This window comes from Aulostomus chinensis, chromosome 12 (assembly GCF_037954235.1).
Source record: "Aulostomus chinensis isolate RoL2024-O1b breed Wild chromosome 12, RoL_Achi_v1.0, whole genome shotgun sequence".
Taxonomy (NCBI): Eukaryota; Metazoa; Chordata; class Actinopteri; order Syngnathiformes; family Aulostomidae; genus Aulostomus; species Aulostomus chinensis.
This window is the reverse complement of record NC_141331.1, coordinates 13,003,098-13,016,316: the sequence shown is the minus strand read 5'-3', so window position 1 is coordinate 13,016,316 and position 13,219 is coordinate 13,003,098. Positions and strand designations below refer to the sequence as shown.

At 42.0% G+C, this 13,219-nt stretch overlaps 1 protein-coding gene across 1 annotated transcript in view; it reads left to right on the top strand.

Annotated features, from left to right (window-relative positions):
* itgbl1 (integrin, beta-like 1) overlaps window positions 1–13,219 on the top strand; it is a 39,702-nt gene that overhangs the window by 22,011 nt on the left and 4,472 nt on the right. The window contains exons 7-9 of the mRNA XM_086220240.1: window positions 365–511; window positions 8,925–9,041; window positions 12,238–12,384. Of these exons, the coding sequence (XP_086076366.1) occupies window positions 365–511; window positions 8,925–9,041; window positions 12,238–12,384 (411 nt within the window). The remainder of the gene's footprint in view (window positions 1–364; window positions 512–8,924; window positions 9,042–12,237; window positions 12,385–13,219) is intronic.

Genomic DNA, 13,219 nt, shown 5'->3' with positions numbered 1-13,219 from the left:
ATTTACAGACAGTCTTTGCCTAAATTTACAGAACAAGGGTTGAAAGTGAAAAAAAAAAGTGATTTTTTTGTGGTTATTACATGTATTTTATGAAATCAGCTTGACAAATGTAGTCAAAACCCATGTTGGTCATCTAATAGCTTTAATAAGCCTGTACCTTCCTTGTGTTTATTTTCACTCCAGCTCCTCTCTTTCCTCCTCCATCACCTGCTCGGTTTGCTCCCTGCTCTGCTGGTTTCTTCTCTCTCTCCCTCCATCTCTCTCTGTCTCTCTGTTTCTCCATACTGTTCCTTCACTTGACTTATCCATGTACACCATTCTCCACTTTGATTCACCTAACCTCCGCCTCTGTTCGTCTCTGCAGGTCACGGCCAGTGTAACTGCGGCAGGTGTGACTGCAAGGAAGGATGGGCTGGAAAAAAGTGTGAGCATCCTCTGTCCTGCTCCCTCTCTGTGGAGAGCAGTCTGAAGAAATGTCGAGGGGCATCCAAATTGCCCTGCTTCGGACGAGGTACCTGGTCTTTCCGTGCAACCCTGTTGCCATGGTTACTGTAGTTGGCCTGTTCTCACCTCTTGATATAAAATAGGCCATCTCCACGAGGTGTTTCACAACTTTTAGTCCGTCCTTTCAAAAGCCCTGAGCTGAGCAGCGACCACTCAAAGCTCTTATGCACCATACATGACGTGTATGTTTTGTATTGTTCAGTTTAAACTTGGGCAGAAAATTGTGTCTCCAAGTATGACTCAGTCATTCCTGATAAGCCTAAATTTTGAGATTAAAAACCTTCAAAATTTGTTGTTACGGTAGCTGAACCCGTGTTAAAACAAAATTTTAGCACCACCAAAAAATTAAACGTTTCAAAACTGTTTCATGGTAGATGGTTTTTTTTTTTTTAATTAGGAAATATTTAAATAATATTTAAATAATTAGAACATATTTTCAGACCTTTAAAATCTATTAACTATTCATTTGCAAAGTTTAGCTATTGATAAAGTCACTGTAAAGTGAAATAATAAACAAACTTTCACGACAAGAGGACTTCATCGCCATCGCAGTAGGTTCAGCATGGATCTGTTCTAGGACCTCCCTGAACTTCTGTGAGTTCTATATGTGGAAAGCCAAAGGCAGGGAGAGCAGCAGCAGCAGCAGCAGCAGCAGCAGCAAGGACTCCCATAGGGTAGAGAACAGAGTCACAGCATGTCAAGGAGGCCCTGGGGTGGAGATGGGTTTGTAGATGACATGCAGAGGAATCAAGAAGAGCAGGCAGGCTGAAGCAGCTACAGTAAGGCACCTTGAATGTCATTTGCCAACAGAGACTAGGAAGGGGAACCAGATGAGGGATGATGGGTCAGAGACTGAGGTGGGCTGGCTTGGAACAGCTAATCGTCAGCTGATATATCCGGGATACTAGCTGTTTGAGCTGATGCCACCATCCATTTTAGGCATGAATATCAAGCTGCAGCTATTTTATTGTCTTAGAGGACAAAATATTGCATAAAGCTGTGTCAAGAACAAAACCCAAATTTATTGACTTGATATGCACTTGGCAAATTGAGTCAATTTCTGTAGATCTTTGACCTGCATGTACATATCTGTAGACAGAAAACTATGAATGAATGATATAAAAAAGGGGATTAAAGATAAAACTTTAACTGAAGTCTTATTTAAGAGGTATTCAGTGATTCCAAAAACTGCAATATATAGTGAGAAATCTGGAGGAAGACAAAGTTAATCCACTCAGCTGTTGGAAAGGCTCATAAGCCAAGCCCTAATGATGGTATCGTGTTGCCAGACAGCTACGGTACAGTTCCCCCAGAGTTAACAATGAACAATGCAGGTTGTCACAGAATGTAACATGCAGGTTGTTCCAAAGTGTTCTATGTCCATTTGTTAATAAGATAAATCGTCCAGTAGAAGTCCTCAGAGGCTTCTTCTGGCCCTGTATTTTTAACTGATGCAGTGGCCTTAATCAATCAGCTTTACAGGATGGACCATTGTTTAGAGTGAATTTAATCCCTCTGCAGTAAATATTGTTGTGGGTAGTAACCCTGCTCATAAGTATTAGAAAGTAGTGATAGTTTATTCTGAGCTCGGTGCTTGTTCTCTTGCTTGTGTGGAGGTTAATATTAAGCATTGATTTTCTGCTTCATTTGATAGAGGCGGACGTCACAGGGGATTACACAGCCTCTCGACTGCTTGGGGGTTGCAGTTAAAATGGAGGATGTGTGGATTTCAAGTGAAAAATTTACATTTTGACCATTCAACACATTTTTTGTTTTGTTTTAGTGGCTGCTACCATTCTCCCAATCACTGTGGGTTACTGTTTCCCCGCTGTACACCTGCTGCTGTGACATGCGCATGGTGAGGGATAACCAATGAAGAGCGAGGACTAATGGAATCTAACTTTGAACAAGACTACCAATAATATGAAATATGATGGAGATTTGCACTCCGTCTTACATCAGTCTTCTCTATGTTCTTATCCTATCTTCTATCTATCCTATCTATCTTATTCTAAAAGCCTAGAGGGCTGTCTCATTGCGTGATGCAAAAATAAAATTAAAACAAAAACGTGTAGCTGCTCTGATTGATTAGAATGATTACTGACTGCAGTGACCATAGCTACACCTATGTTATATCTTATGGACGTATCTAGTGCGTTTGAAGCACCCTGATTCATTGAACTGGATATAATAGGACATTATAAAGAACAAGTAGGCACACAAGGTGGCTGCAGAATCAAAGTACTGAATTTGTCATTTATTATTATCATTAGTGAAATTGACGCCATGTATTAGAAAAGGCAATAAAACTTTAAAGAACTGATAAATTTGCACGTATCAAGGAACCCAGTTTGTCTGCTTAACTGTTTAGATACTGGTTTATCAGGACTATCAGTGCTGAAGCACGCCAGCGACATTTGTGTGATGTCATAGTTTCAGTCTTTCTAGTTCTTTAATATCTGCGTGTCACATGACCACAGGGTAACCGTCAGGGCTATAATGGAAGGGAAGGGTGACATACTTCGCTGAAGGACTGCATATGTGTGTGTTTCTATTTATTTCCTTTCCAAAAGGATGCCCCTTCAGTTTAGTGTTGGGGAGGTGATTGCAACGGTTGGAAACAAATGATTTTAACAGACTTCACTCAAAATACCTCAATGACCAGATGTGAGGAGAAGAAAAGGAGAGATGCTGAAGGTCTGTTAGAGACACAATGACGAGAGACAGGAAGCAGGGTGGGAGAGTACGAGAGAGAGAGAGAGAAAGAAAGTGGAGGAGACAGACGTAGAAAATCACTTAGGCATGAATGGAGGCGGCTGGTACAGATGGCAGCCTGAGCGGAAAAGCCTTGAAATTTGAACCAGCAGCTTCAGAGCTTTTCTTCCTGAGAGGTGGAGGCATGAAGCTTGTGGAGAGCACATTCTTTACCGTGGTATTTCCTCAAGGAAACGCCCGCTTTCATCGGGGTTTTTTTTGCTGATTCTGGGATTCCTTTATTTGCTTTGTCATTTTGTTTGTCTCAAATACCATGTGCATACATAGACTACAGTTATATACTGTATGATGAATTTCCCCAACACTTAAAGATGCTTTATTTTTGTTCCTCCATGCAATTATGAGTGACAGAAAAAAAAGAAGCCACTTCACGTGTGAAAAGGCAGTGAGAGTCACTTTATTGTGTGACTGTATTTCTGAGGAAAACAAAACATTTGAGTGACTTTCATGTCACACTAATCAAACTCTCAACTCCCCCCACTCCTCACTGCATGTAAAAAAGTAGCACTTCACCCACAAAGTACTCACAAATAATCATAGTGGCCCCTCTGCATCACTTTTTGTGACCCTAAAACACAGATGGAGCAAACCACATATATTTAACTTGAAGCTAACAGCTAATAACTGGTAACAACAGCAAAACTCTCCAGAAACATGAATTTATGAACCCTCAGGTACATCGTCTGTTATAATACACATCTTCTTTATACAGTAGCATACTTAGTAATCTACAGACACTTTGATTTGAGCTAAAAATCCATTCATAATCTTCCAGTTGGATACTACCGTTTTAGTTAGTAGTACAAGTGTAGTAGTTTGTTTACTGAGCGTATGGTTCAATAAAGAAGATATAGATTACACCGGATGTGCTTGAGAGTTTGTGATTTGATATTTTTGGACAGCCAAGCTGTTTTTAGTAATTGGTGGAGAGGAGCGCCTATAGCTTCAAGCTAAATATACGTGGCTGACTCTTTCTGAATCTTAATATTTTAACGTTTTCTAAAATGTACCTACATCCACTTTTCTGTTTCAGGGACTGCCTTGGGAAGATCCTGAACTCTTTTTCTTCCTTGGTGCCCTGTATGTCCCTGTTTTATTCATTCTCTTATGCAAGTGTGTGCTATACTGCACCATGGCCAAACTTGTACCTCTTCTTTCTTAAGCTGCACAAATTCATTTGCTACATCATCATATAGTCGGAGTGTGTGCATGTACTTATGCCCACTGTCATGAAAATGGAACCTAAATTGTTTGTAGTGGATGTCTACTGACGTGACAGTACCATTAAACTGTTCTTCACCTTGGAAAAGTGATAAATGAAGCATCAACAAACACATGTGCGCGTGCACGCACGCACGCACACACACACACACACACACACACACACACACACAAGTCTAGCACCCTCTTCCTGCCTCACATATACCGCCATCTGCTCTGGGGACTCAGTTACCCTAGCAACCACTGATGTCATAACATCCTTGCCTTATCGATTATCTCTGTTGTCGTCAAACCATCCACATCCACATTTGCGCGCATGTGTGTGTGTGTGTGCACGTGTGTGTGTGTGTGTGTGTGTGTGTGTGTGTGTGTGTGTGTGTGTGTGTGTGTGTGTGTGTGTGTGTGTGTGTGTGTGTGTGTGGGCTTTTGCGCCAAGTATTATTCATGTTGCACTTAGGGGACAGAAAGCCAATCGCGCAGGAGAATAATTACATTTGTCAGTAAACTATTTAATTTCAAAAAGTGCTATTTGTGAAAAAAATGTAAAGAATACAAACAAATAAAAAAAACAACAACTTTTTGACCATCTCAGCTGGCACCAGTATCAGAATGTCACTGGACAGATGGAAGATTTTACTTAAATGAAAAATCAGATTGACGTCATTATTCAACAGTGGTTATACATCAGGTGACATCACAACTCTCCTGAACATTTTTCAAAATAATTTACAGTCCAACTTCCGCCAGTCACAAGCTTACGATGGTGACGTGTCCAAAATGAGTGCCCTCAGGCAGATATGAGGATGCTCAGAGATGCAGAAAAAGACTGGACAACAATCAGTGTACCCTCAGTTACTCACTATTGCCTCTTCAGGTTAAAGAGAGTATTGCAAAATAGGATAGACCACTGTTGAAATCAGATTTTAAGTTTTTTTTTTTAGCTTTTATGATGGTACAGTCCGATTTACTGTGTTAGTTTAGGCAATAAATTACTGCTGTGTCTTTGCCATAAACAGGCAAAAATAAAAGTTTCAGTCATCTGGGAGGAGGGTCAAGATATTTTCAGTCATGGAAGCACAAGTGCAATGTGGTCTGTTGATCAGAAAAAAAGCAAGTACAGTACAGAACTGATCTCAATAGACCAGAGTACAACACCCTAAAATTATTGGGGAATGATGATGCCATGGTAGCCTTAGGTAAACCACACTCCCCATTCCCCATCCTTCTTTCCCCTTGCCATGATATTTACATCTCTGCACAAGACAACACTCTGAGATCCGATTTGCCAACATCAAGCAACACATCATCTGCACGTTGTAAGATCTGTCACATTATTAGAAAAAAGACCCAAACCCAGCCATGGTAGACTTTCTGTGGTGGTTTTGTGGGACATCCCAGATTGCTTCTATGCTCTTCTTGGATTATGTCACATTACACTGGATAAAAATGCCTATTCATTGATTCTGACATTCATAATCTGGCTTGATGGTGGAAATGCATCGGCCATGACAAAATCATGGCTAACTGGCTGAATTATGTACTCTAATCCTGACATAAGGTAGGGAGGATTTAGGGCTATAGGCTATTAGTGGTCATGGATAAGTGTCTAGGAAATCAATGCAATGACGGAAACGCGTATCCGCGTGTGCATGTGTGTGTGGGGGCTTTTGCAAGTGACAGAGATGTGACATGGATGCTGTCAGTCGATTAGCTGTCTTTGTAAATTCATGTTCTGTACAAGTACAATGTATTGCCCTGGATTCTTCTCACTGAGTCACGGCAAGAGAACAGGAGACGCATCCACATTATAGATGAGTTTTATGTGTTATTTATTGGCACTTAACACAAAATGTACCCTGCAGAGCTGCAAACAGGAAAAAACACTCAGGGTGAATAACGATTGTACAAAAAGGACTTACCCAGCTCAATAAAAACAGGAGAGAGGAGGAACAGAGAGAGAGAGAGAGAGAGAGAGAGATCACAATCAGAAATAAGTGTTTTAACATGGGGAAATCCTTTTGTGTAACTGTTTAATCATGATGGGCTCTTTCTGCTTCCTCTGGGTGTCAAACACACGTTACATTAAAGGTAGAGTCCATCGTACGGTTCTTTGCTGCTTATAATTCCAACATGCATTCAAATTGGGCCCCTCTTCCTGGACAGCATTGGAAGTGTGCCCCCCCCCCCCCCCCCCCACACACACACACACACACACACACACACACCTGACAGCAATGAACAACCCTTTCCAGCCCTGCAATCATTTATTACCACTTGGCTTGCACACGCTAACCAGCGGCTAGTACAAGCTAGTTAGCTTCTGCTAAATACTTGCTAGGACAAGCTAAGCGCACCCACTGCATGCCCAAAAATATCCAAAAAGAACAAAAATATTGAAATGCAGGCAGAGGGCAGAAGCTCTGCAGACACAGTCACCACCACACATGCCCCGAGGCCCATAAATGATGATTGAGCCGGGTTCATTTTGTCTATCTCTTGTTTTTCACAGAACATGCTGCAGAGCATACCTTTAAGCAGCAGCTATGGTAATGAAAGAGACGGTATTTTCTGTCAGAAGGTCTGTCCAACAGGCGTTTATAACATTGTTGGCAAATTATTAAAGATATAATGCCTCACTTATTGTTCAGGGACAAATTCTGCAATAGAAGTGCAACGTAAAGCACATTAGAATATGTTTGTTCCTCTCAGCTGCTAAATATCTATGCAATATGCCCATAATTACCGGGACAGCCTGGTGCAATGATCAATGAACATGCTGCACACTTCCAATGATAGTTCAGAATAAAGGACAGCGCTCTAATGAGCTTCACCATTAGCCAGCATGCTCCCTCAGTGTATTCCCCCGTGGCTTCCTCCACTGGCAGCTTGCTGATTGAAGACTGGTGGCAGCATCTTCAGGTGTGTATCCGAGGGATTGCAGTATACTATTTCCCAACCTTGTAGTAAATTAATGGCACAAAAACTTTATTTTAAAATCACACATCGCATTAGCAGCATAATAATAATAAAAAAAACCCTGTTTATTCCATTTAAGAAATATTGCAGGGGTAAGGAGCTTTTTTATCCCAAGAGGATGCAAAAAATACATCCATGCTTTGAGTGAGCTACTGCTTACAGGAATTACAGCATCTCAATCAACTGCAGCTTCAACACCTGCGCTGAGGTCCCTACTCAGGCTGCAAGCCATTTTAGAGATGATTTTAAGATTTGTAAGACTTTTTCAAGGTCTTACATGATCTTGCATGTTCTTTCTGATATGCTGGGAAGTGGATGGAAGATCGAACCAAATTATGTTTGGATTTCAACACCACAACCCGCTTAAACTTACCAGAAGAGATGTCCGTTTAGCTGCACCTCTCCCTTGTACCTGCCTTTTACCTCCACCCTGGATGAATTGGTGCTGTTTGTCAGCCAGCAGGATTAATTGGACTTTGAGGCATAGTTGCGCAAAACTTGGTGGAGAGTTGAAGAATAGTCCAATGAAGAACTTATTATTTTGGGGCAGATCCAGATAGTGCAAGAGACCCTCCAGCCAGCCATTCCACATTCTGCCGGTGTACAACTCCTCAATGAAGCTCTTAGAAGATTCATTGTTCCTTTGCGTCTGATCTTGGTTGTCTCTTACATCATCACCACCACGAATGCTGGAAGCATATCAATGAAATTTGGTACAACTTTGGTTGAAGGACATTGAATTAAATCAGGGGTCTTAAACTGATCCAGTAAAGGGCCGTGTGGCTGCAGGTTTTCATTCCAACCAAGCAAAAGCAACACCTGATCCAACAAATGAGCTGTGTGGAAACAGCTTAGTTGATTTAAGTAGAATCAGGTGTTGCTTTTGTTCGGTTCCCTGAATTGGATTGTGAGGTTTTTTTTTTCCATACCTGAATCTGGATCAGATTATGTCATAAGGAACCGGTGAAGGTCTCTTGGTGTCCTAAAAAATCCATCCATCCATCCATTTTCTTCCGCTTGTCCTGTTAAGAGTCGTGGGGGGGGGGGGGGGGGGGTGGAGCCTATCCCAGCAGCTTTCGGGCGCATGGAGACAAACAACCATTCACACTCACAGCCACACCTACGGTCCATTTAGAGTATCAATCAGCCTAGCCTACACCTTCTTGCTGTGAGGCGACAGTGCTAACCACTGCACCACTGTGCCCCAGTCCTAAAAAATACTTCCACTTTTTATGCATTTTAAACATATTTTCTTATTTATGTATTTGTTTTGTGCCTACATCGGATAATTCATCTTGTTCACTATCTGCGGTACTACTTGCCAAACGTGTCTATACAAGTACAGTACTGTTTGCTTGCATCTGCATAAGACTTTCCAGCAACCCTGTTTTATGTAATGGCTGTGAAATACACTCGCTAAAATGTGAAAACCAACATCTTTTTTGTAGGTCAATGCCTGTGCGGACAGTGTACCTGCCACCCACCAGGGGATAGTCGTGTTCATGGCAAAAACTGTGAGTGTGACGACCGTCAGTGCGAGAACATCGCTGGAGAGGTCTGTGGAGGTGAATGCGTGTGCGCGCCCCCCCCCACACACACACACACACACACACACACACACACACACACACACACACGTTTACATAAATAAACTCATGTGCAATGTTTTTGTCCCTTGTGCATGCAAGTAGCATGAGCAGTCGAGGTAACTGACAGAAAATGGTACAACTACTGAAGACATACTGCTAAGTGAAAGCACTTGTTGCACTTTCCCTCATGGAGGAAATTCAGAAATAGTCTTTACACAATTAAAGTCATGTAAGATAGTTTGCCTTTCCACAGGGAAAAAAATCCACTTGATGTCACATTCAGAGTCCTTTAATCTGTGTAAATATGCGGTTTAATCATTTCTAAAGAAAAAAAAATTCTCTCGTTAAAATTATCTTAACTGCAACATCTGTCTGAAGTTTTCCAGCAATGTTACATTCCCAAATGTATTTTCATGTTTGGGGCTGTCATGTCCTTTCCACTGCCTCCCATCTAAGTCAGGAGTTGGCTTAGTGTAGCAAGATGCAAGAATGTGCACATAACTCTTCCACTGACCTTGAGCAGATGCTGAATTCGACAGAAATTCCTACAGAGCTTTGAGGTGTCTGCTTTAGATCTCGCTAAGTATGTGTGCTTTTAATTTGCGCCGTTTTAGTATAATCACAGCAATTGACGGATCACACGGAAAACATTAGAGGGTCAATTAAAATTCTTGTTTGAAGTTGTAGCGGCTGCTTTCAGAGAAGGACAGAAAGAGAGGCAAGGAACTGTAAGATCACCACTTAAACCGCGGCTAGCAAACATGTACTGTATGGTTTCCCGTTCCACGAGGATAAACAGAGCTTCCCCCGAACTTCATAGGGAAGGTTCTTTGGTGAAGTGGAAAAGGTATGTGTCTTAATGTTGTTTCTGTGTCCTTCTCTATGAGTGGTGCATTGCACCATCTCAGGGTAAAGTCCCCCTTAAAAGGCGGATGCAATATTTATGTGAATGGGTTACTGGGACTCGTTGTGTTGGGCCATCCAGAGACAATTCTTCACAAGGCTTCTGGGTAGAGCCTGTCTGATACACACACACACACACACACACACACACACACACACACACACACACACACACACACACACACACACACACACACACACACACAAGCTTGATGGAAATTATTTGTAGGTTTCAGAAATGGGGAGGGGGGAGCAAAACAAGTTCAAGTAATTAAATCCGTATAAGAAACTGAAATGCGAGGGTATAAAATGCTGTCTGTTGATGACATTGCGCAATATCCACTAAATGTGTTGGAAATGAGACCCGTATCAGTTTGCCTCCAGCGCTGTATTATCCAGCGCCAAGTCTGACACACAGTATTAGATCTTTCACAAACATCCAAATTTTACAGTCATAATTATGGCCTGACGTGAGCCGTATTTACAGCTGAAGGAACCAGTTATTATGTTAACCCTCATAAGATCCAGACTGCTGCCTGATGAAAGAAAGACTTGACTAATTGCAAGTAAATCACAACTATAACACCATAAATTATGGTCCTCTTGAAGTAATACATAATACTGAACTGAAAAAGTCTCTCAAGTACCAACAAGTAGTTGTCATAATCAGAGGAGGACGTCATCTCCCTCCTCCTTCTCCTCCTCCTCCCTCAACTGCTTCCTTCCTCTGACATTGAACTCACAACCTCTTCCAGACCCTCTTTACCGACAGAGCAGGCCTCAATACCGCCTCCCCCTCACCGTCTATTTTATGCGGACTAATTGAATGAAGGCTCTGTTGCCGTTTGTCCAAAGCAATTAACTGCTATCCCAGGCCGTGCTGATTGACGCAGCCATGCATGGCCTGCCATAGATGCAACTGCTCTCCAGCTGAGACAGACACCGGCTAACTTCCATCCCCCACTTCCACCTCTGGCAGCAGCAGGAAGTGGAGTGAGCGACAGCCAGTACTGATGGATTCAAATGACTACATTCTTTCTGTTTAAAGGTTATGTCTCGAATGTTAGAGGACCCACAGATCTGAGCAGCTGTTTGTACTGAAATTCCAGCAGCAGGATCTGGATTTCAACGGTAATGAAAACGTTGAGAAAAAAAAAAAAACGCTCTTCACATCATCATCAACCCGGCGTCGGCAAACAGATGTGAACATAAAGGAATCGATTAGTGATGCAACTGTCTCTGTTATACGATCTGAGGAAGCCTGTCGTAATTGACCCTGGTAAGGTTTGCCTTATTATCAGAATTTCACCACACATTCATTGTGACAAGGAAACCTATAAATCTATAACAAACTAGACAATAATAATCATTATCATGATACTCAATAAGATTCTTTTTGATTTTGTTTTGCCTCTTTTTTTTTGGCAAATGTCACTCCAACTACAGGAATAATGAAGCGGAAAGAAAAGAGAACAATTACACTTTCAATCAGAGAGTTACTGCCGTTGGAGTATTTATGATAGTATCACCAGTGGTGAACAAAGTACACAACCCAAGTACTTCGTTCAGGGTACAGATATTGCTGTTCAAATATTATCCAGCTACTACTGAATATTCCGCAGTCAAATTTTTATTCAAATTAAAAAAATACCAGTAGTTATCAACGCATTGCTGTCATACTTGTGTGCTCTACGTGTACATGTGTAGATTTTCACTTTTTATTTCCCTAATGTGAAACACTGACTTTTATCAGTTTACACAGAGCTGGATTGGTGTACTTGTACTTTGAAATCAAACCTAGGGAATTCTCAATGGAATCACAGATACTCCAAAGTTGTATTTGAGTAGTATAATCTCCATCACTACTGCTGTTTTTTTCTTGACACTCTACTACTAAGGTATCTGCACCCAACTGCCTCTCCAGTGTCCCTGCTATCGTGTGCATGCGTGTGTGTGTGTGTGTGTGTGTGTGTGTGTGTGCGTGTGAGCTATTGCCTTTTTTAATAATTTTTCATCTCTTGCAGATGAACTGGAGATGTATTAAGGACAGGAAAGAGCTGTCATGACAATTCCTTTCATGTGTGTCTCTCTCTCATCTCCCTGTCGATCTTCTTTTGCTCTCCAGTGGCATCTGTTAACTTTTCTGGCTCGGTGAATGCTTTTATATATTTATTTATATCTTGTGAACGTGTGTGCTATCTCCTCATGGCCGTACTCCATATTCTCTCTCCTTTAAATGAATAAAGGCCCTTCTGCACTCCCCCGCCAGGTCACGGTTACTGTTCGTGTGGACGGTGCATCTGCGAGGACGGCTGGTTCGGGAAGTTGTGCCAGTTCACCAGGTCCTGTGATATGAGCGACACCCAGAGCAAGGAGCTTTGTGAGACCTCAGACGGAGTGGTGTGCAGCGGGAAAGGTGGTTTTTTTTTCCTTTGATGCTATTTATGATTTCTGTATATGCAGCATGGAGCAGCACAGTATATATTCCTTCCCCTGAGATGCAGTCCTTTGATTCTTCAGTTTCACCAATCTGAACATACTCTTCCTGCACCACAAGTTTTAATCCGACTGTCTTGCATGAATGCCTGAAGTGAACCCAGAACACAGTGACAGATATGAGCACGAGGGGGGGAATAGTTAATGGCAACGTCTGAAGGCCAAATGCAAGCTGGGGGGAAAGTTTGAGCTCGGAGGGCAGAGCAGATCGGAGCAGGAGGAATTTGCGCGGACCTAAAAGCTGTTTTCCATGTCGAGCAGTAGGAGTCAGGTCAGGAGTGATGTGGGCAGACGGAAACCAGCATTAATGGAGAAAAAAAAAAGTGTGGCAAAAGAGACTGAAAGAGAGGGAACATGACCATGAAACTGAGTCTATAATGTGACAACTAGGTGGAGTCTAATTCTGGTATTTAAAGCTGTGGAGAGTGAAGATGATTAACAGCTGTGGCCCAACAGAGAGAGACACACACACACACACACACACACACACACACACACACACACACACACACACACACACACACACACACACACACACACACACACACACACACACCTGATTCCACTCAAGCAATCAAAGAAAGACGAGGGAAAAGAGGGTGGGGGTGTGGCATGATTCAGACATTTTCAATTTGGCAACATTTAGTTTCATATCAATCAAATAAGTGGAGAATAAAAAAAATTCAACTATACAAGGTAGTTAATGTAGCTGTTAATTTATGTTCATGTTTGGTGGGACATCTGCTGTCAGCATG